Source organism: Microcaecilia unicolor, chromosome 12, assembly GCF_901765095.1.
Source record: "Microcaecilia unicolor chromosome 12, aMicUni1.1, whole genome shotgun sequence".
NCBI classification, from domain to species: Eukaryota; Metazoa; Chordata; class Amphibia; order Gymnophiona; family Siphonopidae; genus Microcaecilia; species Microcaecilia unicolor.
Window position 1 is genome coordinate 107,006,672 of NC_044042.1, and position 25,886 is coordinate 107,032,557.

At 46.6% G+C, this 25,886-nt stretch overlaps 1 protein-coding gene across 1 annotated transcript in view; it reads right to left on the reverse strand.

Annotated features, from left to right (window-relative positions):
• Positions 1-25,886, reverse strand: part of LOC115481995 (ras-related protein Rab-18A-like) — a gene marked incomplete in the record, with an annotated part of 104,465 nt that overhangs the window by 54,753 nt on the left and 23,826 nt on the right. Inside the window, 2 exon segments of the mRNA XM_030221515.1 lie at positions 6,375-6,436; positions 18,032-18,098. Coding sequence (XP_030077375.1) covers positions 6,375-6,436; positions 18,032-18,098 — 129 coding nt within the window.

The following is a 25,886-nucleotide window of genomic DNA, read 5'->3' on the forward strand; positions in this document are numbered from 1 at the left end:
TGGCTGTCTGGCAATGCCACTGTTCTTAACTGATCTGTATACCACGGTACATAGTTTGAACGAGGAATTTCACGGTTTGGATTGGAGCTATTTCATCCAAAGAAACAGTTAGACTCCAACTTCTAACGGGTAATTTAACATTCCAGTCTTTAAGCAAAAAGGATCGCTCTAAATAAATATGAGCATGATCAGGCCAAGGAACAAACTTGTGTTCTTTAAAAACAAATGAGCTAAAAGGAAGGTTACGATTTAAAAAACGAGATCGAGCCAGTGACCCCCAGACTGGGTTTTCCCCTTAACGTACTGAGACTGACCTAAAGAATCTAAAAAATTAATGAAAGATAATGCTACATTATCCAGTGATCACCCAAAATAATAGACTTGTCAGTAGGTAAATTCAGACCTACTACTAGCACCATAAATGGTGAATAGTCAAACTGCAAAAGGTCCAGGAGTACAATAAGACAATAAAATGTTAATCAAAGAGAGAATATGTGCATAAGTACATAAGTATTACCATACCGGGACAGACCGAAGGTCACAAATACCTGGCAAGGTCCCAAAACAGTACAATACATTTTATGCTGCTTATCCTAGAAATAAGCCGTGGATTTTTCCCAAGTCCATGTCAATAACGGTCTGTGGACTCTTCCTTTTGGAAGCCGTCCAAACCTTTTTTTAAACCCTGCTAAGCTAACCGCCTTTACCACATTCTCTGGCAACGAAGTCCAGAGTTTAATTACACGTTGAGTGATTTCTCTGATTTGTTTTAAATTTACTACTTTGTAGCTTCATTGCGTGGTCCTAATAATTTTGGAAAGAGTAAATAGTTTGGTAAATAGGGCATCCTCCAAGAAGAGGACACACTATTACAGGTGGACAACATTTGTTTCAAATGACAGCCCATGCCTACTAGGCATTGTTTCTACTTACTACTACTATTTAGCATTTCTATAGAGCTACAAGGCGTACGCAGCGCTGCACAAACATAGAAGAAAGACAGTCCCTGCTCAAAGAGCTTACAAAGCTAATAGACAAAAAATAAAGCAAATCAAATCAATTAATGTGTACAGGAAGGAGGAGAGGAGGGTAGATGGAGGCGAGTGGTTACGAGTGGTTACGAGTCAAACGCAATGTTAAAGAGGTGGGCTTTCAGTCTAGATTTAAAGGTGGCCAAGGATGGGGCAAGACGTAGGGGCTCAGGAAGTTTATTCCAGACGTAGGGTGTGGCATTCTGTCCCCCCACCCTCCCTCCCCTCTCTAATGCCAGGGGTATCCGCCACTTCTGATCCTGCCTGTGAGTCCCAAAAGGTTTCAGTTTATTTTTGATATATTGCAACTCATCCAAAATATACTTCTAAGCGGTTAACAAGAAAATAAAAAGGACTAAAATACAAAATAACAGGACAAACAGGGAAGACAAGAAAAAAAAACATACACACAAAGGTCTTAAGAATTCAACTAAAATTACAAAGCCATAATAAACAGAAAGAGAAAGTGGGTGGGGGCAAAGCTGGCCCTGGCGGGAGAATGCCACCGATGCTGCTGCTTTCTCTTTCCTCAAGTTTTTATTTTTTTATTTTTGTTACATTTGTACCCTGCGCTTTCCCACTCATGGCAGGCTCAATGCGGCTTACATGGGGCAATGGAGGGTTAAGTGACTTGCCCAGAGTCACAAGGAGCTGCCTGTGCCTGAAGTGGGAATCGAACTCAGTTCCCCAGGACCAAAGTCCACCACCCTGACCACTAGGCCACTCCTCCACTGTTGCTACTATTTGAGATTCTACATGGAATGTTGCTATTCCACTAGCAACATTCCATGTAGAAGTCGGCCCTTGCAGATCACCAATGTGGCCGCGCAGGCTTCTGCTTCTGTGAGTCTGACGTCCTGCACGTACGTGCAGGACGTCAGACTCACAGAAACAGAAGCCTGCGCAGCCTTCTACATGGAATGTTGCTAGTGAAATAGCAACATTCCATGTAGAATGTCCAATAGTAGCAACATTCCATGTAGAATCTCCAATAGTAGCAACATTCCATGTAGAATCTCCAACAGTAGCAACAGAATCTCAATAGTAGCAACATTCCATGTAGAATCTCCAATAGTATCTATTTTATTTTTGTTACATATGTACCCCGCACTTTCCCCACTCGTGGCAGGCTCAATGCGGCTTACATGGGGCAATGGAGGGTTAAGTGACTTGCCCAGAGTCACAAGGAGCTGCCTGTGCCTGAAGTGGGAATCCAACTCAGTTCCCCAGGACCAAAGTCCACCACCCTGACCACTAGGTCACTCCTCCACTGTTGCTACTATTTGAGATTCTACATGGAATGTTGCTATTCCACTAGCAACATTCCATGTAGAAGTCGGCCCTTGCAGATCACCAATGTGGCCGCGCAGGCTTCTGCTTCTGTGAGTCTGACGTCCTGCACGTACGTGCAGGACGTCAGACTCACAGAAACAGAAGCCTGCGCAGCCTTCTACATGGAATGTTGCTAGTGAAATAGCAACATTCCATGTAGAATGTCCAATAGTAGCAACATTCCATGTAGAATCTCCAATAGTAGCAACATTCCATGTAGAATCTCCAACAGTAGCAACAGAATCTCAATAGTAGCAACATTCCATGTAGAATCTCCAATAGTATCTATTTTATTTTTGTTACATATGTACCCCGCACTTTCCCCACTCGTGGCAGGCTCAATGCGGCTTACATGGGGCAATGGAGGGTTAAGTGACTTGCCCAGAGTCACAAGGAGCTGCCTGTGCCTGAAGTGGGAATACAACTCAGTTCCCCAGGACCAAAGTCCACCACCCTGACCACTAGGTCACTCCACTGTTGCTACTATTTGAGATTCTACATGGAATGTTGCTATTCCACTAGCAACATTCCATGTAGAAGTCGGCCCTTGCAGATCACCAATGTGGCCGCGCAGGCTTCTGCTTCTGTGAGTCTGACGTCCTGCACGTACGTGCAGGACGTCAGACTCACAGAAACAGAAGCCTGCGCAGCCTTCTACATGGAATGTTGCTAGTGAAATAGCAACATTCCATGTAGAATGTCCAATAGTAGCAACATTCCATGTAGAATCTCCAATAGTATCTATTTTATTTTTGTTACATATGTACCCCGCACTTTCCCCACTCGTGGCAGGCTCAATGCGGCTTACATGGGGCAATGGAGGGTTAAGTGACTTGCCCAGAGTCACAAGGAGCTGCCTGTGCCTGAAGTGGGAATTGAACTCAGTTCCCCAGGACCAAAGTCCACCACCCTAACCACTAGGCCACTCCTCCACTGTTGCTACTATTTGAGATTCTACATGGAATGTTGCTATTCCACTAGCAACATTCCATGTAGAAGTCGGCCCTTGCAGATCACCAATGTGGCCGCGCAGGCTTCTGCTTCTGTGAGTCTGATGTCCTGCACGTACGTGCAGGACGTCAGACTCACAGAAACAGAAGCCTGCGCAGCCTTCTACATGGAATGTTGCTAGTGAAATAGCAACATTCCATGTAGAATGTCCAATAGTAGCAACATTCCATGTAGAATCTCCATAGTAGCAACATTCCATGTAGAATCTCCAATAGTATCTATTTTATTTTTGTTACATATGTACCCCCGCACTTTCCCCACTCGTGGCAGGCTCAATGCGGCTTACATGGGGCAATGGAGGGTTAAGTGACTTGCCCAGAGTCACAAGGAGCTGCCTGAAGTGGGAATTGAACTCAGTTCCTCAGTTCCCCAGGACCAAAGTCCACCACCCTAACCACTAGGCCACTCTTCCACTGTTGCTACTATTTGAGACTCTACATGGAATGTTGCTATTCCAACATTCCATGTAGACGTCGGTCCTTGCAGATCATCAATGTGGCTGCGCAGGCTTCTGCTGTGAGTCTGACGTCAGACTCACAGAAACAGAAGCCTGCGCAGCCTTCTACATGGAATGTTGCTAGTGGAATAGCAACATTCCATGTAGAATCTCCAATAGTAGCAACATTCCATGTAGAATCTCCAAAATAGTAGCAACATTCCATGTAGAATGTCCAATAGTATCTATTTTATTTTTGTTACATATGTACCCTGCACTTTCCCCACTCGTGGCAGGCTCAATGCGGCTTACATGGGGCAATGGAGGGTTAAGTGACTTGCCCAGAGTCACAAGGAGCTGCCTGTGCCTGAAGTGGGAATTGAACTCAGTTCCTCAGGACCCAAGTCCACCACCCTAACCACTAGGCCACTCCTCCACCTGGAGTTCCAGTTCTGGTTCTGTTGCTACTGTATGTGTGGAGATGACATTTGTTTTCTTAGGACAATCGAAACGCCATCACGGAGGAAAGTGATCTGGGACAAGGTTCATTCTTGTCATGTTGACCCATTTGCAGGCATGAGCTGAGGGTAAAGTAACGGCCTTTTCCTTTCAACAGGTTTCTTCTCCAGGAAGTCATGTATGGATTTGTCTTTGTTTTATGGTGTTCAGGGTGTTAGTATGAGTATATATGTTTGTTACTACTCACCGAGGACAGTGGACTGGCGTGCAATAAATAATTTTAACTAATCCATTCACCCAGGGGATAAACCAAACCAGAACTAGGCTCAGCCTATCCTCGGTAAGATGAAGTTACCTCAGTCTCTTTTTGTCTCAAAGATTTTTTTCACTTTTAAGGATGGGTTATGGGAATTAAAAGGTGTGCAAGATTCAAAATGGGCACCTCTCCTGCTTTAGGAGATCTCCTTCCCTTTGGGGCTTACCCAGCGGTAATCAGCACTGCCCAGTTACTGCCGGAACCCCTAACGCCATCTCAATGGGTGGCGGTAAGGTCTTCCCACCCCCACCCCGAAATGGGTGTGCGATAAGTGGTTCATTTACTGCATGGTCATTTCTTTTAAAAAAAAACCCCGGCCTTTTACCCGCTACGGTAAAAGGGGGTCTCAGAGTATGTCAAAAATACATATCAACGCTAGCGCAGGCCCCCTTTTATCGCAGCTTAGTAAAAGGGCCACTTAATGTCTCAGTCTTCACTCCCAGTCCTCAAGGGCTGCCAGCAGCCCGTTTATCCCTAATGAATATGAATGAGAGAGATTTGCATAAAATGGAGGTAGAAGGCATGCATATATAATGCCAGCTCTAGCTAAGCAGAAGCTTTCCAAAACTTCAAAACACAAACTTCACCTCACCAGTCCTATAATATAATTCTCACCTCCAACGTTGTTTGCCTGGGACCGTGGATCCGTGGTCTGCGAGGCACCATCAGTGACGTCCCACCTCACGCCCCTCCCACACTCTGTGACGTTACCCCTCACGCCCCTCCGCGTAACCTAACCGCCCTCACGCCCCTCCCACCCAGTTCAACACTTGACTCCGCCCTCAAAAAAACGCTGCCGCCCTCCCTCCCAAAGATTCGGACTGTCGAAGAGGACGAAGAGGGAGGGCGGCGAGACGGCGAGGTAAGCAAAGAAGCACATTGGTTGATCTCTGTTTCCACTCCCCTACGCAGCCGTCATTCCTATACACAAAAAAACAACCAGAACTAGGAGCTGCTGCTTCACACTGTCGTTTTTACATTGAGGGAGGGAGGGGGGGACGGATGGGGGGGAAGGGGGGGACCCTGCAACTGGGAAAAAGCGAGAAAGGGAGGGAGGGGAGGTAAGCAAGGAAGCACATTGGTTAATCTCTGTTTCCACTCCCTGCGCAGCCGTCATTCGTATACACTAAAAGACAAGCAAAACTAGGGGCTGCTGTTTTACACTGTCGTTTTTAAACTGAGGGAGGAAGGGGAGGAGGGGGGACCCTGCGACTGGGAAAAAGGGAGGGAGGGGGACCCTGCAACTGGGAGACAGACTGGGGGGGGGCGGCCACCCTAGAAGTGGGAGGGAGGGGGGGGGCCCTGGCACATACTCTCATTCTCATTCTCACACACACACACTCGCACCCAGTCTCACTCTCTCTCTGTCACACACACACACACACACTCGCACATTCACTCTCTCTCACACAGTGTATCTGTGTGAAACACACTCTCTCTCACAGTCACTGTGTCTCACATACACAGTCGCGCACACTCATTCTCACACACACACTCGCACCCAGACTCACTATCTGTCACACACACACACTCGCACATTCACTCTCTCTCACCCAGTCACTCTCACACACACTCTCTGAAACATACACACTCCGAGGAAAACCTTACTAGCGCCCGTTTCATTTAAAACAGAAACGGGCCTTTTTTACTAGTTAAATATAAAAGCAGAAGAGAAAATGCTAGCAACGAAAGCCTTAAAGGCATCACGGAGGTTATCCGCGTGCTGTGTGACCCCCATTCCCTCTCATTTCCCTAATATTTCTGCATTAAAGAAGGTTGCATACTCCACCTTTTGTTTATTCGAACGGTATACAAGGCTCTGAGGCGGTTTATTATCAACTGCCGCTTTGGCTGCAGAAAAGAAAAAGGATGAAAAAAAATCAGTTGTATTGAAAGAGCTGATCAGTTTTCTCACACATTGCAAACATGTTATACATTTATAAATTAGCTCTTTACTCTCTTAAATGCTCTACGCTCCATCCCATGACCTTCCGAACCAGGGGCGTAGCCAGACAGCAGATTTTGGGTGGGCACCAAGTGTTCACCACCACACCAAGAAAATATCTCAGCTGGTGGAAAAATGCTTCTCTCCACCTTCGCAGTCTGCAGCAGACACGCGCTGAAAACTGAGCATGCGTAGGTGCCAGTATCATGGAGAGCAGCATTTTCGTTACCATCAGGGGGAAGTCTTCAGCTGGCAGAGATTGGGATCCCCACAAGCTACCGCTAAACGTGTACTACTGTTGGGTGGGCCTGAGTCCTAAGTGGGTGGGCCCCGGCCCACTCGTGGCTACGCCACTGTTCCGAACTGACCACCAAAACTGCTTGGGATACGGCACTTTTAGAGATGTGAGGCCTGGCCATAGAAAGGCAACATAGTGTACGTTACAATCTGTTCTTTATTCCGCTACCACCCCTTGAATTGAAAGTGCATCACAAAAAAGAAAAAAAAAAAGCTAGGCCATACACAAAAATTAAAAATACTTCTGCAGTAATCTAGATTTTAATTGTCGTTTAGAAGCGACATTCACAAAGAGCAGTTTAGATAGCATAATATTACATTGTTCTTAAATTCTCCGATAGTACAGGCATTAGGGAACGCGGATAAAATAGCCTTGGCACGTTATTGGTGCAAAGTATTTTGTATTTTTGTTACATTTGTACCCCACACTTTCCCACTCGTGGCAGGCTCAATGCGGCAGGCAATGGAGGGTTAAGTGACTTGCCCAGAGTCACAAGGAGCTGCCTGTGCCGGGAATCGAACGCAGTTCCTCAGGACCGAAGTCCACCACCCTAACCACTAGGCCACTCCTCCACTCCAAAGTGTGAGCTTGTATACTTAAGGTGTCTTTTACTAACCGTGGTAGCCAGTGGTGTAGCTAGGTGGGGCCACAGGGGCCTGGGCTCCCCCAAATTTGCTCTGGGCCCTGGTTGGCTGGCAGGGCTCCCCAACCCCCACCAGCCCTGTTCTCTCTTTCTCTCACGTTGGACACGCTCCTTATAGTGAAATTGAGCGTGAGGGGAAGAGAGAGCAGAGAAGGCAATGTGGTGGTGCCGGAGACCAGTGCTGAATGAAGTCTTCAGCTGGTGGGGTTGGGGACCCACTCCAGCCAAGATGTTACAGAGGCGGCAGCGACCAAAATGTGCCCCCCACCTTGGGCTCTGGCTGCTTCCTACCATGACGTCTGGCTACACCCCTGGCGGTTGTGTTCTCAGCTCACAGTAGAAATTAGCTGGTGGTAAATGCCATATGGGCGCCTCAGCGTTTACAGGGCTGATTTCTACCAAAAGCTAAAAACGCTACCATGGCTTAGTAAAAGACCCTCTTAGAAATGGCATAAGGTGCTAGAGGCAGCCAAGGTCCTCTACCCGCTTTTGAAAGTCTGCTGAAACCTACAGCCCTTTCTTGGGAAAAATGCATTTAGATGCGTATAATAATACATAGATATAGACTGAACATAATTGGTTTCTTTTATAATACACATACAAAATATTATGAAACAGAATGTGTGTTGAATGCTGTCAATTACATGCTTTCGGAAAACTAAATGGATTTTGTTTTCACTTTTTTTTAGCGTACAATAGTTTTACATAGTGAGATTTATCAACGATAAACATTTTTGGAGTCTGGAGACCGTAAAGGACTTTGGGGTCTGTTTACTAAGCGCTAACGCAGCAAAAAGTGACCTAACGCAGGACAAAGTAAAGTGTCATGAATTAGTTTTGGAATGTCCGTACAGTACCAGCAGAGTAAATATTTGGGGGGAATTTTTGGAGGGCAGAAACTGGCGATTCCTGTGTGAATCAGTTAGCGCATCTACATTACTATGTGGGAGCCGTTACAGCCTACGAAATTGGTGGCAGTGTTGCTGCGGTAACTTTTTAAAATGGCAACATTAGTGCACATCCATTAATGGAAAAATAGAAAATCCGGGGCTTTACAGCTGCAGTAAGAGTGGCCTTAGGGCGCCCTTACTTGGTCTTTACCGCGTGCTAAGGTCAATTTTTACCACACCGTTGTAAAAAAAGACCCCTTTCATTATTGAAAGAAAAGCTAAATTTCAGGTTAATGAAAATAACATTGTCATTTTCTTCTCATCCAAATTCAGGATGCCCTGAAATCTTGCAGGTGTCCGTGGAGCCCAAGTTACGAACCCCTGCTCCAGGTGAAGAAAATGGCCAGGCCTCAGAAAGGAGAAGGAAGACCTTTCCTCTCTTTCACAGTTACAGGAGAAACGACCCGTGGAGGACTGTCCAAACCAGCAGAAGTGTAAACTGAGACGCGATGGACTACAGCTATCATTAAGAAGCAGGTTTTTTTTTTGCCTCAGGTAGCGCTGGAAACTTACGCCCTGAGGCAGTGCTTCCCAAACTTTTTCCTGATTATGACCCCATTTTCAGAGACGACAAGTGGAGATTTTGGAACACACTGCTGGAATTCTGACCACCCCATCTTGATGGATTACGGGACTTGAGCACTGGCTTTCAAAGGGCAAGTGACGACAGAAAACGACCTGTGCGGTCCATCCAGTCTGCCCAACCAGATAAACGCATATTTGTATCTGCCATTTTCAGGGCACAGACCGTGGAAGTCTGCCCAGCAGTAGCCCCGCCTCCCTACCACTAGCCCCACCTCCTAACCACCGGTGCTGCCACCCAATCTCTGCTAAGCTTCTGAGGATCCATTTAGTAGAGATTGGGTGGCAGCACCGGTGGTTAGGAGGCGGTTATAAATCACCTCACTGCTTTGGAATGCAAATTCAGAACCAGGGCAAAGATGCCAGGTGGGCGGTTTTCCCATCTAATTGGGCGGCTTTCCGTGACCCGCTGTGGGAAATTTTTGCCCGCTGCGGGTTGCGGTTTTTTGGGCAGCTTTCTTTTCCGTTGGGCGGGGTTTTTTTCCTTGCTGGCTGCGGTTTTTCGCCCCGCGGGGGGGGGGGGGGGGGTGTGGTTAATGGCATCGGGGGTGGAGCTGTTGATGTCGGGGGCGGAGCTGTTGACATCATGGGCAGAGCTGACGGCAGGGGCGGGGTGTGCGGTTTTTGGGCAGGTTTAGAGGCTGGTTTGGGTTGGAAAAATTATTTAAATCTGGCAACCCTGAACCAGGGCTGGCCAAAAGGTCTCATGCCTGGATCAGGGTAATCAGTACCATAGAGTGGCAGCAGATTTTGGGTAGGCCTAGAGAAAAAGTGAGCCGGTGCCAAGTGTTCGCTCTCTCCGCCCCACCCTCTAACCTCTAAAGAGAGTTACCTGAGCTGGTGGGGATCCACAAGCCCAATCAGCTGAAGATTTCACCCCCCCCCCCCCCAATGGTACCACGAATGCTGCTGCCCACCTTGGCATTCTGTGGCAGGTCCCTGAATCACTGGCACATGCTTCGATTTTGCACATATGCTGAAAACTGAGCGTACACGAGCGCCGGTGTCAGTGGCTCAGCAAGCTGCCGCAGACTGCCAAGGTGGTGGGCAGCAGCATTCTCTGTGCCACTAGGGGAAAGTCTTCAGCTCTTGAGAGAGCTCAGTCCACCCACGCCTATGCCTCTGTTGGGTAACTGTGGTCCATCTGTAGGTCGCCGTGGATGGATGATTGTGTTGCCACATGGTAGGGAGCGACTGGGTGTGCAAAATCTCTCCCTCTGTTCTTTCATTTACTTGGCACTCTCACTTCTCCCCTTCTTTATCCTTTCCTTCCTTCCTCCACATTTATAACCTTTTCCCTTCGGTCTTCTCTAAGCCTCTTTGCTTTCCTTCCCTTCGCCTTCGTGCAGGTTAGCCACTTCTTTGTTACTCCCCCCACCTATATCTATCTATCTAAATCTCCTCTCTCACACACTCAGTTCACTGCCTCAGGCTCATTTCCTCTCTCACAACCACCGCCATCATCTTGCTTTCCCTCCCTTCTCACCCGCTCCCCACACACTCTTCTCTACACATCCCCCCCCCTCTAGGACCACTTCCCAAGAGTCCACCTGTTTTTCAGTGCCCCCTCCCCCAACCAGTCTCTTTTCCAAGGGTTAGTTCTGCTGGAAAAATAACGGGAGTACTGAAGTCCATCTTACCCTCCTCCTCAATTTGGGGCTTGTCTGGTGTTTGTCAGGGAGAGGAAGGGAAGGCGAGGGTGAGGCTCTGGCTACAGGTAGGTAGTGAAGCAGCCCAACAGGAGAGCGAGGCTGTGATTAGCAGATAAACAGGCAGGATGAGAGCAGCAATGGTCAATACCATTTTTACTGGTCCCAGCTTTTCACACTATCATGTTCCCTGCTGCATCAAGCTTGCTGGGAAACAAGGGGTAAGAGCGACCATCCCCACACCCTTGCCTCCAAAAAGCATGGGGCTTACTTCAGTGCTGGTGCTCCACATATATGACCACATTTCATGTCATAGCTCAGTGTAGTTTGCCCAGAGAGAACAAGCAGCTTTTGGCAAAACCAGAATCCAGCTCAGCTCATCAGCCCACATCACAGACAGGTACGTCCTGTACTAGATATAGGGCATTTTTTTTAGAGGGGGTACTGAGTACTGCCACCTTTTCCACTGTCTGCTAAAATTGACCCACGGTCCCTAAGTTTTAATGAACAAAATCAGGCCCTACACACCAATTCTGTGACCAGTTACAGGGGTCTGGCTATTGTAGGGTGGGTCCTTCTGTGATCACTTCACCCCTGAAGGGCGGCTTGGCATTTTGAGTACTACCTTTTTTGATAGGAAAAAAAAAACCCCACACTGACTAGATGGGAATGAAACACAAATTCTCTCTCCCCCCCCCCCCCCCCCAATACTACAACACAAAGACTTCACAGGGGTTAAGATTAGTTGTACCCCCTTTCCTATGAAGCCAAATCCACAGCTGCTTCTCCTTCAAAAGATAATCCTTAGAACTCACAAAGGCCACCGAGAGGGCCTGGGTCAAAATTTTGGACTTCAACGTAACCGCCTCAAAGGGCAGCTCACCCCTATTAAAACACACCACGACCCTTCGAACACAAAGTAGAAATTCGCCAGCATCATTTGAAAAGAAGGGCAGGAGAAAGACGGGCCCCTGCAATACCCCGTTCCCCATACCAGTTGCGACCCGGGTCCTGTGCAGATTGTACATGTAAGTATCCCATTTCCTCTGCAGGCAGTTTGAAGAGAAGGTGGGCATTCGGTTTAACCGGCTCATCCTGATAGCTGGGGTTGCTAATAATGATGGTCTAGGACCACAACGTGGCATCACTGAGCTGGACCAGTATAGTTGCCGTGGTCACCCCCCTTGTGACATCAGTGGCCTCTTGGAACTGCATGGCCCATGGACAGAAGCTGCTCTGCTCAAGCCCCCATTCAATACAGCAATGCGGGTTTCCCACTTTCTTACAGTCCAGGCACCGACAATTTTCCTGAGGAGCCTCGTTCATCACGTTCATCCTTCCTCTGTTAAAAAGGCAGCCCATTTAAAGGGTAATGAGGTGACCGCAGAAAAATCAAAAACCAGGACTCCACACCCATTTGAATAAACCCAATACTGAGCCTCACACTAGCAGCTGCCGCACGGCAATGGCCGACGCAGCCCATTCAAAGTGAGTGGGCTGTATGTCTGCATTACTGCACCGCCAAGGGGGGGGGGGGGGGGGGAGTCTAGAAATGTATGAGAAATGGGCTGCAGCAGTCTGAGCCCCCCCCCCCCCCCCCCCCCGGCTCATGAATGAACATAAATAGTGAAAGCAGTTTCACACCCACATTTTTTAATTACATTGTATTATGAGGCCAATCAACGTGAAATTAGACTCTGGAATTTGTTGCCAGAGAATGTAGTAAAAGCAGTTAGCTTTGTGGGGTTTAAAAAAAGGTTTGGATAGCTTCCTAAAAGAAAAGTCCATAAGCCCTCATTAAAATGGACTTGGGGAAAAGCCGCTGCTTATTTCTAGTATAAGCAGCATAAAATGTGGTGTACTGTTTTGTGATCTTGACAGGTAATTTTAACCTGGATCAGCCACAGTTGGAAAAAGGATGCTGGGCTTGGACCTCTGGTCTGTCCCTGTATGGCAATACTTATAATCAATAGGGTCAGCGACACCATTTTCTTAACAACATTTTTTGAACTTTGTCCTGCCAAAAATGTTTGTTATAAAATTCACCTTCCCACAGGGATCACCCTGTTGTACAAAGGCCAAATCATTCACTGCATGGTTTTCAAGGCATCGTAACAGCACATATGCCCTATGCCAGTCTCTGCTGCACAGAAATGGTAGAGGGGGGCAGCCCCCTCTCGGTTGCATACTTTGCAATACAGAAGTTTTATTAAACTGATTCTTGTAAATTAGAGCTACATGTGACTTGGCTCTTACGGCACATCGTAAGTGAATAAATTGCACAGCGCAGGGCCTGACGCCGCTAGGGAGCAGAGACACACAACCCATATAAGAAAGCAGACAAATAAGCACAAATCTACACCTCAAATGCTACTTACTAGAAAAATATATTTTCTGATAAGACAGTGAGCAAGTAAAATAGATACATTTTAAATTTAGTACAAGATATTTTTCAAAGTTTTTCTACATAAGGAGTTGGCGTTGTGCCAGTCCTCATCAGCACTCCACAGAGGCAGAAAGCATGAACACAGCACGGACAGCTGCTGAGCAGACCTTCAGGAGAGCCATCTGCAGTCATTGCTTGCAAAAGTAAGTGGACAGTTGCAAGGATTGGTGAAAAAAAGAGGCAAGAGCCAGAAGGATAATTATGATAAATATACAACTTGATCCTATCGTGCTACTACAGAAGAAAAAAATCAATCTAAGTGTAAGGAAAGGTGGGAGAGAAGCACGTGAGAAGCAACTACATGCTTAAAACTGAGGGGGTGGGGCACAACCTGTACTGAAAGGAGTTTGTCTGCAAAAACATCATAACAAATTAAGGGTCCCATTTACTAAGATGCACCAGTGTTTTTAGCACATGTAGATAACCACAGGAATATTATGGGTGTCTACGCGGTTAGCGCCGGGGCAGCCCATAAGGTGAGTAAGGGGACCTCCAGGCAGCACTCATCAGGAGCGGCACCTCGGAGGGGCGACGTCTCCCCGTTCACGGCGTTTTACAGCACGGTGACGTTCCAAACCTGGCAGCGATTCCCAAACACTGCCTTCCGCCTCTTGCCTTTACTCCAGCCGCCTCTCGGACGTAACTTCCTGTTTCATCAGAGGCTGAGGCAGCCGCAGCAGAGACAACAGGCGGGTGCCGGCGGTGGCAGGGCAGCATATGGGAATCAATGCCACTGGCGGGAATGGAACGTCACCGTGAGGTAAACCCCCCCCCCCCTGCAACAATAACCACTACATTAACAAATCTTTCCAAACAGGGGTACCATTTCCTTTGCTGCAGTCCTTCTCAGAGGGTGCTATGTATGTGGAAGCCATCTATCAGTGAGCAGCAGCCCTCCAAGAGAAGGCGGAATGGTCCAAATATGTTTCATTACAGTAAATTGATCTTAGGCTATCCTGGAGTCCTTATCAGCATAATTAGCATTAGGGTCCTCTCTTCAGTTCTTCAAAGCAATGGTATGACCCATAAAGGAGCCACCTGGGCTCAGAACAGCTGCAGGAAAGAGGCCTAGGGCAGTGCAGGCTCCTGGCTCTGGAAAGTCTTGAAGGTTAAGTCAGAGAACAGTATCCGCTACAGGTTCCCTGCATGGGCCGATGTGGTTTTTGTCAGCCGGATGGCCTTGTTTGGCATCTCTGTCCTCCCAGAGTCCTGGGGTCTGAATGATCTTCTCCACCACTTCCTCGAAGGCACACTGGACCCATCCCGTGTCTTAGCACTTGCTTCTAAAAAATGAAAAAATTGTAATAATTTTAATACAGAAGCACACAAATATGGAACCCATTACCCATGGTCCTGAAAACCATGGATAATCTAACCAACTTTCGCAAATCTTTGAAGACACATCTCTTCACAAAGCTTACAAAACAATCCTCAATGAAACAAATCATTCCTTAAACCACTCATGCGCAACACTCATGTGCGATTGTACTTAAGATCCTGTGGTTGGTGGTTGGGAGGCGGGGATAGGGCTGGGCAGACTTATACGGTCTGTGCCTGTGCCAGAGCCGGTGGTTGGGAGGTGGGGCTGGTGGTTGGGAGGTGAGGATAGTGCTGGGAAGACTTATATGGTCTGTGCCGGGGCTGGTGGTTGGGAGGCGGGGATAGTGCTGGGCAGACTTATACGGTCTGTGCGAGAGCTGGTGGTTGGGAGGTGGGGCTGGTGGTTGGGAGGCGGGGATAGTGCTGGGCAGACTTATACGGTCTGTGCGAGAGCTGGTGGTTGGGAGGAGGGGCTGGTGGTTGGGAGGCGGGGATAGTGCTGGGCAGACTTATACGGTCTGTGCCCTGAAGAGCACAGGTACAAATCAAAGTAGGGTATACACAAAAAGCAGCAAATATGAGTTATCTTGTTGGGCAGACTGGATGGACCGTGCAGGTCTTTTTCTGCCGTCAGCTACTATGTTACTATGTAATGACTACATCATAACAACACTCTGTAAGCCACATTGAGCCTGCAAAAAGGTGGGGTAATGTGGGGTACAAATGCAATAAATAATAATAATAATAACCATTTAATAGTTTCTGTATACAGTGAAGCCTGGTAGTCCATTTCAAAAGAATATCGGGATATCAGTATTCTGAAAACATGGGCATAGAAACTAATGAAATAAGCTAAACTGATTTAATATGTTTCTTTACTGCATTGCGCTTCCACAGGGAGATTAAGTGACTCCCCAGATCATACTGCAAGTGCTGCGAGGCCAGGAAGGAGGGGGGGAGGGGAGAATTTCTCAGCTCCCAGCGCTGTACTCCAGCCCTATACATCCCAAATATTGTCCTAAAAAACATCTCCCTCCTTCAAGAAGTCTGGTTTTCAGTGTAACCAAGGGTCCTTTTACTAAGGTGCACTGAAAAATGGCCTGTGCTGGTGTAGACATGTGTATTGGCACGCGCAGGTCCATTTTTCAGCGCACCTGCAAAAAGACCTTGGGGGGGGGGGGGGGGGGGGCCGAAAATGGACATGCGGCAAAATGAAAATTGCCGTGCGTTCATTTTGGGCATGAGACCTTCTCGCCACCCCACTGACTTAGCGGTAAGGTCTCGGGCGGTAATCATCAACACACGTACAATGTCGATTACTGCTTTGTTAGTGCTGGAAATTTTTTCCAGCGCGCATAAAAAATGAAATTACCACTCGGGCCACGCGGTAGTCCAAAGTTGACGTGTTTAGGACACAACTGCTCTAAGAGCCAGCTCTGGTGTGTAAAAGTGAATGCAAATACTTGGGACCATATCCTCATACTTGCTGAGGGGTTTTAGGGTCAGGTAAGGAATGGCCACTGATCTGCTGCAAATGTTGCCTGCAGACAGTTATCTATGCTGCCTGCAGACCACCTCTTTCCATGGGCTGGTTTGCTGTAGGATTTTCCTTTGACACAATGCGGGAGACCGACAACGACGCGTTGTGGGCTTTGCTCTCAAAGCCAGGCACAACAGCACAGAAAAATTACAAAGCTATGCTTGAAGCAAATATTATGCACGGTTGATTCACTATCAAACCAAAAGTAAGAGGAGGAATGTGATTGGCACATGCCAGGGATGTAGCCAGACCTCGTGGTGGGAGGGGGCACATTTTGGTCTGCTGCCCTACCGCTTCCCAACCACTGCTGTGGCAAATACCTTGGCTGGTGGGGGGTCCCCAACCCCTGCCAACTGAAGCCTTTGTCCAGCGCCGCCGCGTTGCCTGCCCTGCTGTCTCTTCCCCTCACACCCTGCATGCTCACTTTAGTGAAGGGAGCGGCACTTTACATTTTTGAAGGGCTCATGTTTAAGCACAGAAAAACAGGCGCTGAAGTGCTCTTTCAAAGTCGTTGATTTTGCCCGACTCGCACACATTTGTTTCTCGCTTCAAAACTTTTAGGGGCTTCCTTCTGCTTGCAAAAAATGAAAAAAACCTGCAGTGCAACGCAACAAGAAATCCCTCTGCTCAAAACTGTCCCCCGACCTGGTGAAAGCTTTTCAGCAAAACAAAAGGACTAGGAACTAAATCAGGCCGACCAGAAATGGACAAGTAAACTTCAATTGATGGGAAAACAGTTTCTTGGTGAAGACTTGACACGGTACCGTGTTTCGCCAGTTAGCCTGCTTCAGGACGACAAAGCATAAAACATTGACAACAAATACTTATACAAATATATTAATGAAAATAATATTTGTGTTATTTAATATTTTCATGAATATACTTTATTTTCGTTTAATTAGACGCCCGAAGCAGTCTAACTGCCAAAACACGGTATTGTGTTGAATCTTTACCAATAAACTGTTTTATCGTCAATTGAAGTTTCCTCATCTGTTTCTGGATAGCCTGGTCACTCCTTTTGTTTTTCTGTTATTTGGTCATGGGAATTTAATGTTCCTCCAATTTGGAGAACCTCCATTGAAAGTTTTTCAGCATCATTGGCAGTGGTGTGCTGGAGCAGGCTCTCACGAGCCGGTTGTTAAGTTTTTAAGAATTTTGGGAGCCGGTTGTTAAAGTAGGGCCCTCCATGGCTACTTTAACAACTGGCTCCTAAAATGTGGGCTTGTGCCCCCTGCTGAATTCTCTTTTACTTTGCTGGTGGGGATGCTGAGCCCTGCCAGCCAAGTAAATAGACTACTGCTGCTCCCCGCTCCTTGTTTCCAGCTCTGGGCAGCAGGCTGGGACTTCTCGAGCATGTGAGAGAAGTTCCAGCATGCTGCTCAGAGCAAGACGTTGGGAGTGGTGGCAGTCCATTTATTGGCTGCCAGCAAAGGTATGCCTAATGTGTCCGCACGAAGGGAGGGAGGAGAGAGAGGCAAGTGTTGCTCCCCTCCCCTCCCCTCCCCAGCAGAGCTGGCTACGTCCGGAGAAAGAGCCTGTTAAAAATTTACCAGCACGCCCCAGATCATTGGTCATTGTTTCTTCTGCGCACTACAATGCTTCCATCTCTGTATTGGAAGGAATACGTATTGACCTCATTAACATCCAGTTCAATACAATTTGCAGCCATCTTTAGGGCACACATTAAAGCTTCTGGTCAAGCCCTCTGAGCATTCAGTGGTAGTCTTCAGCATTGACCCTTAGGTCTGTCCAAACCTCAGCACATGAAAGAAAAAGCCTTTCACTACTTACTACTACTACTTAACATTTCTAGAGCGCTACTAGGGTTACGCAGCGCTGTACAATTTAACAAAGAGAGACAGTCCCTGCTCAAAGAGCTTACAATCTAATAGACAAGTGAACGGTCGGTCCGATAGGGGCAGTCAAATTGGGGCAGTCTGGATTCACTGAACGGTAAGGGTTAGGTGCCGAACGCAGCCCTGTAGCGTGTCCTACTTCATAATATTTAGATCTGCAGTTGAAAATAGGGAGTTCCCGGTGTCAGACACCCAGCACATTAAGCAGAGACTGTACCTATAAAGAGCATGGAGTGTTTCCTAGCGAACTGCAACCCCTGGCTCCTCGCCACCTCTCGATCCGGCTGAAAAGAAAGGAAACAGAAGAATTATGAGCCATTCAATTCCTGTACCCCAGTGGCGTAGCTACGTGGGGCCATGGGGGCCTGGCCCCTCCCCAAATTTCCTCTGGGCCCCTGGTTTTGCTGGCGGGGGTCCCCAACCCCCGCCAGCTGAAGCGTTGTCCAGTGCCAGTCTCCAGCATCACAGCGTTTCCTGCCCTGCTCTGTCTTCCTCTCACGTCCGGCACGCTCCTTTTAGTGAAATCATAAAAGCAGCGTGCCGGACATGAGGGGAAGACAGAGCAGGGCAGGCAATGCAGCGGCGCCGGAGATCGGCGCTGGACAGTGCTTCAGCTAGCAGGGGTTGGGGATCCCCGCCAACCAAGGTATTTGCTGCAGCAGTGGGTGGGGGAGCGGCAGAGCGGGCAGACCATAATGTGCCCCCCCCCCCACCGCGAGGTATGGCTATGCCCCTGCTGTACCCAAGATCTTCCAAGGGCCTGATAGCTGTGGCTTTCAGAGAAGTCACACTTTTTTTATAAGTTGTCTGAGCAGGAGAAAAACTTTAGCAAACATTGATATACATAAAAAGGAGGACGTCAGGGCCACCAAGAGACAGAGCCACTATTAAAATGGACTTGGGGAAAATCCACAGCTTATTTCTGGGATAAGCAGTATAGAATGTTTTGTACTTTTTTGGGATCTTGCCAGGTATTTGTGACCTGGATTGGCCACTGTTGGAAACAGGATGCTGGGCTTGATGGACCTTTGGTCTTTCCCAGTATGGCAATACTTCTGTACTTGGGACTTGGGATTCTGAATGGAATGTTACTACTCTTTGGGGTTCTACATGGAATCTTGTTACTCTTTAGGATTCCAGAATCTTGCTATTGTTTGCAGTTCTACATGGAATGTTGCTACTCTTTGGGACCTTGCCAGGTATTTGTGACCTCGATTGGCCACTGTTGGAAACAGGATGCTGGGCTTGATGGACCTTTTGTCTGACCCAGTATGGCAATACTTATGTACTGGGGGTCGGGGCGGGACACTGATATGGAGCTGGTGGCCTTTGTGTAATATATGGTAAGAAATATATTAAATGTTTTTTTTTTCTTACCTGGGGCTCTGGGGAGGCCTTTTCGGGGTTTGGGTGGATGGGTGCTGGCTGGAAAAGGTTTAAATTTAGTATGGGAATTTTTAATAGAGTTAGGTGAAGAAATTGTGAGATGTTTCTTACATATGTTTTTTTTAACAAAAGAATAACCCATGATTAGGTGGGGATTGTACTATAAAATGTTTGTTGGTGTTTTGGGTACAGGTTAGGTTAAAATTGACTTTAAAATTCTATATATAGTAAATTTTGCATTAACTTCTATGGGGGAAGGGGAAGCCAAATGGAGATTCAGGCCCACATGATCAAAAGTTAACACGAGCGCGCAAGCCCATTATCGCCGTTTTTGCGTACACTTTTAACAATGTTAGGACAGTCAAGATTCTAAAACAGATAAGGAAAAAAACCCTGTCTTTTTCTGACAGGCTGATTGGTTGAGGGATGTCAGATGTTCCTCTAGAGGGGGTGAATTGCTAGGGAGACTTCTGAGCTGGAACACTGTTGCCAAGGTTGCGGTTTTCCCGCCCAATTGGGCGGCTTTCCGTGACCCGCTGCGGGAAATTTTTGACCGTTGTGGTGGGCGTGGTTAGTGATGTTGGGGGCAGGGCTGGTGACGTCGGGGTGGAGGTGATGACGGCGGGGGCAGGGTGATGACGGCGGGGGAGGGGTTTTGTGTGGGAAATTTGTTTTTCAATTTGGCAAGCCTGAGCTGGAAGAGAAAAGAAGGTTGAGGCACCGAGAGTGAGAAAAAGCGTGTTGGTGGTGGTCTGTGAGAAAGAAAGAAAATAGTTTGAAGTTTTATTTGGGAAAGGTATGAATGCTGAAGTGAACAGTTGAAATACAGAGAGGGAGATTGTGATTCCTGCTTGTAAGTGTATTAAATGAGAAAAATCATAAGGGTGTCAGAAGAAAGGGTGAAAAGTGTGATAGAGGGGAGGTTGAAGGTGAATTTGATATCTGAAAAAGGAAACCTTTAGGCTTTGTCTGTGTGAAAGGTGTGTTGTGTGTTTCTGTTCTGTGATCAGTGCAGACCTATCTATACCTCAAGTCACTTCACTGGCTCCCTGTCTGCTTCCGCATTCAGGTTAAACTTCTCGTACTGATCTTTAAATGCATCCACTCTGCAGCCCCCCCATTACCACTCCGCTCTCATCTCTCCCTACATTCCTCCCCGTGAACTCCGCTTGCTTGACAAATCTCTCTTGTCGTCCTCCTTCTCCTCCACTTCTAACTCCAGGCTTCGCTCCTTTTCTCTCGCGGCTCCTTACGCCTGGAATAGACTTCCTGGACCTATACGTCTAGCTCCGTCTCTACCTGTTTTCAAATCTATGCTGAAAACCCACCTTTTCACTACTGCTTTTAGCTCCTAGCCACAATTGCCCTCCCCTTGTCCCTCCCTTCCTTCTCACCCATTACTTCCCTTACCCGTAACTGTCTTGTCTGTCTGTATTATTTAGATTGTAAGCTCTTTTGAGCAGGGACTGTCTCTTTGTATCAGGTGTTCAGCGCTGCGTGCGTCTGGTAGCGCTACACAAATGCTAATAATAATAATAATAATAATAATAATAATAGTGCAGGGTTTGGAACCAGACTGCAGATGAAAGAAAGTCTAGCACTGCTTTTGTATGAGTGTGCTGTATTCTCAAGATTGATTTGATAACTATGCAGGGTAAAGTTATGTATTTATGTGAGGTTTGTGGGATGGAATGTTGTATTTATTTATTTATTGCATCCCACATTTTCCCACCTATTTGCAGGCTCAATGTAGCTTACAGAGGTCTGTTATGGTATTGCCATACCAGGATGTAGATACAATTGCTGATGCAAAGAGATTAAGGATGGAAAGAAGTATTAATAAAATAGGTATAGAAAGATGATTTTAGTATTAGAGTGGATTGGTGAGGTGGTATAGTTAAGCTATGGGGTCTCTTTGTAGGTCTTATTGAAGATGTACATCTTCAGGGATTTACGAAAGTTGGATATTTCGTTGATTGCTTTCAGGTTGCTGGTAGTGCGTTCCACAACTGCGTACTCATATAGGAGAAGGAGGTCGCGAGTACAAGTTTGTATTTTAGTCCTTTACAACTGGGGAAGTGTAGATTAAGAAATTTTCGGGATGATCTTTTGGCATTTCTGGGAGGGAATGTGTTACTGTGTAAGATCCCTGAATGCAGTGCCAGAGCCTTCTGCAGCAGTTTAGAATAGGGAATTAACAGTGAGAAATAGGCTGAAAAGTGAGTACTTAAATAAACAGCCCCTTTTCATAGCTGTATTGTTTAATCCAATTGGGGAAAACTGATGTGTTTTGGGTGAGTGAGAAAGCAGTGAGAAATTGTAAACCATATTTAATTTGGTTTGGAGTGAAGAAGAGGTATGTCTCTGCATACAGTGATTGGAATGGTTAAGCTATAGGGAATTTAAAGTCATGGAAGTTTGAATGAGAGTCTGTATGCTAAGGTACTAAGGCCCAGATGCATCAACCAAATGTTAAAAAATCAAAAACATAAAAGTCCTTAACGAATTTTAAAAAACGAACAATGCACCATAAAAACAAGTCGCACATGTTCGGTGCGGTATTTGAAAGTGCAATGCATCAAAACCGGTAGAATCCACGTCGGTAATCGGCCCCTAAAGCATGCGCAGAGCAGCCAAGCCTTATGCTGGCTGCTCTGCGCATGCCACAAACGTCAAAAAAACAAAAAAACCAAAAAATCCAAAACACAAACACGTGGATCGAGAGGGGGCAAAGGCGCTCGTCAGGAGCGTCCTGTATGTACAGCCTTGCCCCCCCCCACCCGCCCGTGTTCGCCGCTGCTCCCCGCTTCCTCCCCCAGCATTAAATTAAAAAACAAAACAAAAATCAAAGCTTTAGGAGTCCCGGCCCCCCTCCCTTCATGTCTCTCAACTCTTTCTCCACACAGCCCTGCCTCTCGCCATCCTCCTCCCCCGTCACCCCCCTGAGGTTGTTGCCGCCAATCCCTCCCTCCACCGGGCCCCCTCTCCGCATTACCGGGCCCGTGCAGCGCCTCTCACCTCTGTATGAAGGCGCTGCACGGGCAAGAAGACCATCAGATCGCTGTAGTCTTCAGGACGTCTCTTTCCTTCGTCTTCCCTGACCTGGGCCCGCCCCTGTCTGATGTATGTTTCTTATGTCAGATGGGGGGCAGGCCCAGGTCAGGGAAGACAAAGGAGAGAGACGTCCTGAAGACTACAGTCAGCGATCTGATGGCCTTCTTGCCCATGCAGCACCTTCATACAGAGATGAGAGGCGCTGCACGGGCCCGATAATGCGGAGGGGGGGGGGCGGATGATGGCAGGAGACGGGGCTGTGTGGAGAAAGAGTTGAGAGACAGGAAGGGAGGGGGGCCGGGGATCCTAAAGCTTTGATTTTTGTTTTGTTTTTTAATTTAATGCTGAGGGAGGAAGCGGGGAGCGGCGGCAACAACGGGAGGGGGGGGGGCAAGGCTGTCCATAAAGGACGCTCCTGACGAGCGCCTTTGCCCCCTCCCGAACCTTTTTATTTTTCACTTTTATATTGATGCAGGGGAGCGGGGAGCAGCAGCGACCTCGGGCGTCAATAAAAGACGCCCATGACGCGCGTTTTCGCCCCCTCACTTTTTTTGGTGGGAGGGGGGGTTTACATTGAAGATTTTAGTAGCACAGCCCTAACAACAGGTACAAACCTGTCGTTAGCTTTCCGGCAGTTTTCCAGCGTTAGGGTAGTCGGAAAAAACTTTGATGCATCTCATTTTAATAGGGTTTCTACACAATTTGCTCATCTGCATTCCGTTTTCTGCTACCGTCGTCGGAAAATGGCCTTTAATGCATGCCACGGTTCGAAAATTCTTCGTTAAAGGGTCGTTAAAGTTTAGTGCATCTAGGCCTAGGTGGACACACGGCTGCCTACTCTTTTTAGAATAGGGAAAAACAGTGAAGCACAGGTTTGAAAGAAAAGGATATTTTGTTAAGTTTATTTTGATTAGTAAGTAAGCCACAGTATTATTCCTTAAATGTCCCAGAGGAATGAGTGGAATCATTAGGTAGTCAGGGTTTTGCTTCCTATTTGATTTTATTAATGTGAGGTTTAGGAAGAAGAAATCTGTGAATTATCCTCTGCAGGATTTCTGGCTGAGCTCCAACGCAAGAAAGAAATCACCTAAAATCAATTCAACTACAGCTAAGTGACATTTGCAAAAGGGTGTTGAAAGACATACGTTTCTTTTTGTTTACAACATTTTAGGGGAAAAAACAAAAGAACAGAACAGCATCAAATATAAAGAATCCATACTTTCCTGACTGGCCTAAGTGTTCTGGTTTCAGTGAGACCCCTGCATAAACAAAGACTCAAATTCTTACATTAATAGCCAGGAAAGGAGAACAACAACAAATATCTAATTTTGATAAAAGACAATTTAAATACTTATCTGAAAGGGTTTTTCCCCTGCCTTTTTAGGTGATTTTGTTGAAAGAAACAGAAAAAGTAAAGGGTATACCTGTAGTTCTACATTTGAATGTTGAATATGTTATTGCAGTTCTATTAGCCCTCTAGAAATGTTAAGTAGTAGTAGTAGTAGTATTAAGCCACATACTAATTGTGAATTTGAGTTGATTTGAATGAAAATTTGCTTGCATTTGTATTCAAGAAAGAAAAAGATACCTTGCAAATCTGAAGGTACGGTTCTTCCATATCAGGGACAAATCCTAAATTTAGCTTCTTTTCCTCCTTTATTCTTTGAGAGTAACGGATGAGGTTAGTTTATTTGTTCCACTCCCTCGGCTGTGAGTGCGTGTTCCCTGGATATTCGCCACGACTACAAACATCAGGTATCTGGGAGGACATCACTACAGTCCAGCCGAGAGGGGTGGTAACATTTGCCATTTCTTTTTCAGGCTTCCCTAATGGCAAGAGAAGTCTAATATCTCAGTACAGCTTTGATAAGGGGGGTCTTTTACTAACCTGTGATAAGTACTAGTGAGTGTTTACCACAACTTTAAAAAAACAAACAAAAAGTTTTACCGCAGTGAGGCATCCTGTGGTAAAAATCATAAACGTGCACGTACAAACCACATGCTTAAAAAAAATCGGAATTTTTCTTGCAGGTGGCACTTCTGGAGGCCGAGAATGAGTGTGACAATGCAACTCAGTTACTGCAGCAACATTACTGCACAAGCCCTTACTGCCTACAAAATGGGTGGCAGTATTGGCTCATTTGGTATTTTTTGTTAATGTCCGCACAGTAATGGCAACATTAGTGTATGTAAGCAACAGTGGTGTGCTGGAGCAGGCTCTCACAGGCTCGCAAGAGCCGGTTGTTAAGTTTTTAAGAATTTTGGGAGCCGGTTGTTAAAGTAGGGCCCTCTATGGCTACTTTAAGAACTGGCTCCCAAAATGTGGGCTTGGGCCCCCTGCTGAATTCTCTTTTACTTTGCTGGTGGGGATGCTGAGCCCTGCCAGCCAAGTAAATAGGCTACTGCTGCTCCCCGCTCCTTGTTTCCAGCTCTGGGCAGCAGGCTAGGACTTCTCGAGCATGTGAGAGAAGTTCCAGCATGCTGCTCAGAGCAAGACGTTGGGAGTGGTGGCTGCCAGCAAAGGTATGCCTAGCGTGCCCGCACAAAGGGAGGGAGGAGAGAGAGGCAAGTGTTGCCCCCCCCCCCCCCCCCCCCGGCCCTTCCAACTGCAGAGCTGGCTACGTCCGGAGAAAGAGCCTGTTAAAAATTTACCAGCACACCCCTGGTAAGCAATGAAAATAATATACAGGGAAGAAAAAGCCACAAGAAGCTTATAGCTAATAACTGAAAGAGCAGGGTTTCTTCAGCATTGGTAAGTTTAATTCCCGATTGCAAAGTTTAACTGACCAAAAACTGTCAAAATTAACAGCTTATAATACTTAGCTGTACAGTCTCTAGTCTTTCTACCAGCTACATCAAAATCAGACCTTGATCAACGGTGGCCAGGGTTTCATTAAGCTGCGTCAGGGTCAATCGGTCTCCACGGTTCCATCAATTTTTGAACAGAGTTTATATTTTCTGACCTATTGACCCTGACGCAGCTTAACGAAATGCTGGCCACAGTCCAATTTTGATGTAACTGGAAGAAAGACTAGAGCCAATACAGCTAGCTAAGTATTTTAAGCTGTTACTTTTGACAACTTTTGGTCAGTTAAAAACTTTGCAATCAGGAATTAAACTTACCAGGGAGGTTTTTTTTGCCAATGATGTAGAAGCCCTGCTCTTTCAGCCATTAGCTGTGAGCTTCTTGAGGCTTTTTCCTGCCTGCATACTATTTTCATTGCTTCCAGATAAGAATATAAAGAAGCTTTTTTTCATTGATATGGTTAAGCATCTGTTAGATTCTTTTTCTCATTAATTTTGTAGTTTGCATCTAACATTAGCGTATGGCCATCAACTGAAAAAAATTGGTCATTTTCTGGTTGCTGTAAAAAAAATGGCCTTAGCATACAGGAAGATGACCCGTGTAAGGGCCACACTAAGGACATTTTTACTGTAGCTTAGTAAAAGGACTCCAGCATAGTTATTTATGAAGATCCCATGCATGCCTAAATATTTGCATATTACATTTTTCCATGTGGAAAATGGTTTTATAAAAACTGTGTGGCTGAAATGCACCTAAATACACAAGGTCAGAAATATGATAAGCAGTTAGCACTGCAGAGTTTAAAAAAGTTTGACAACTTCCTAAA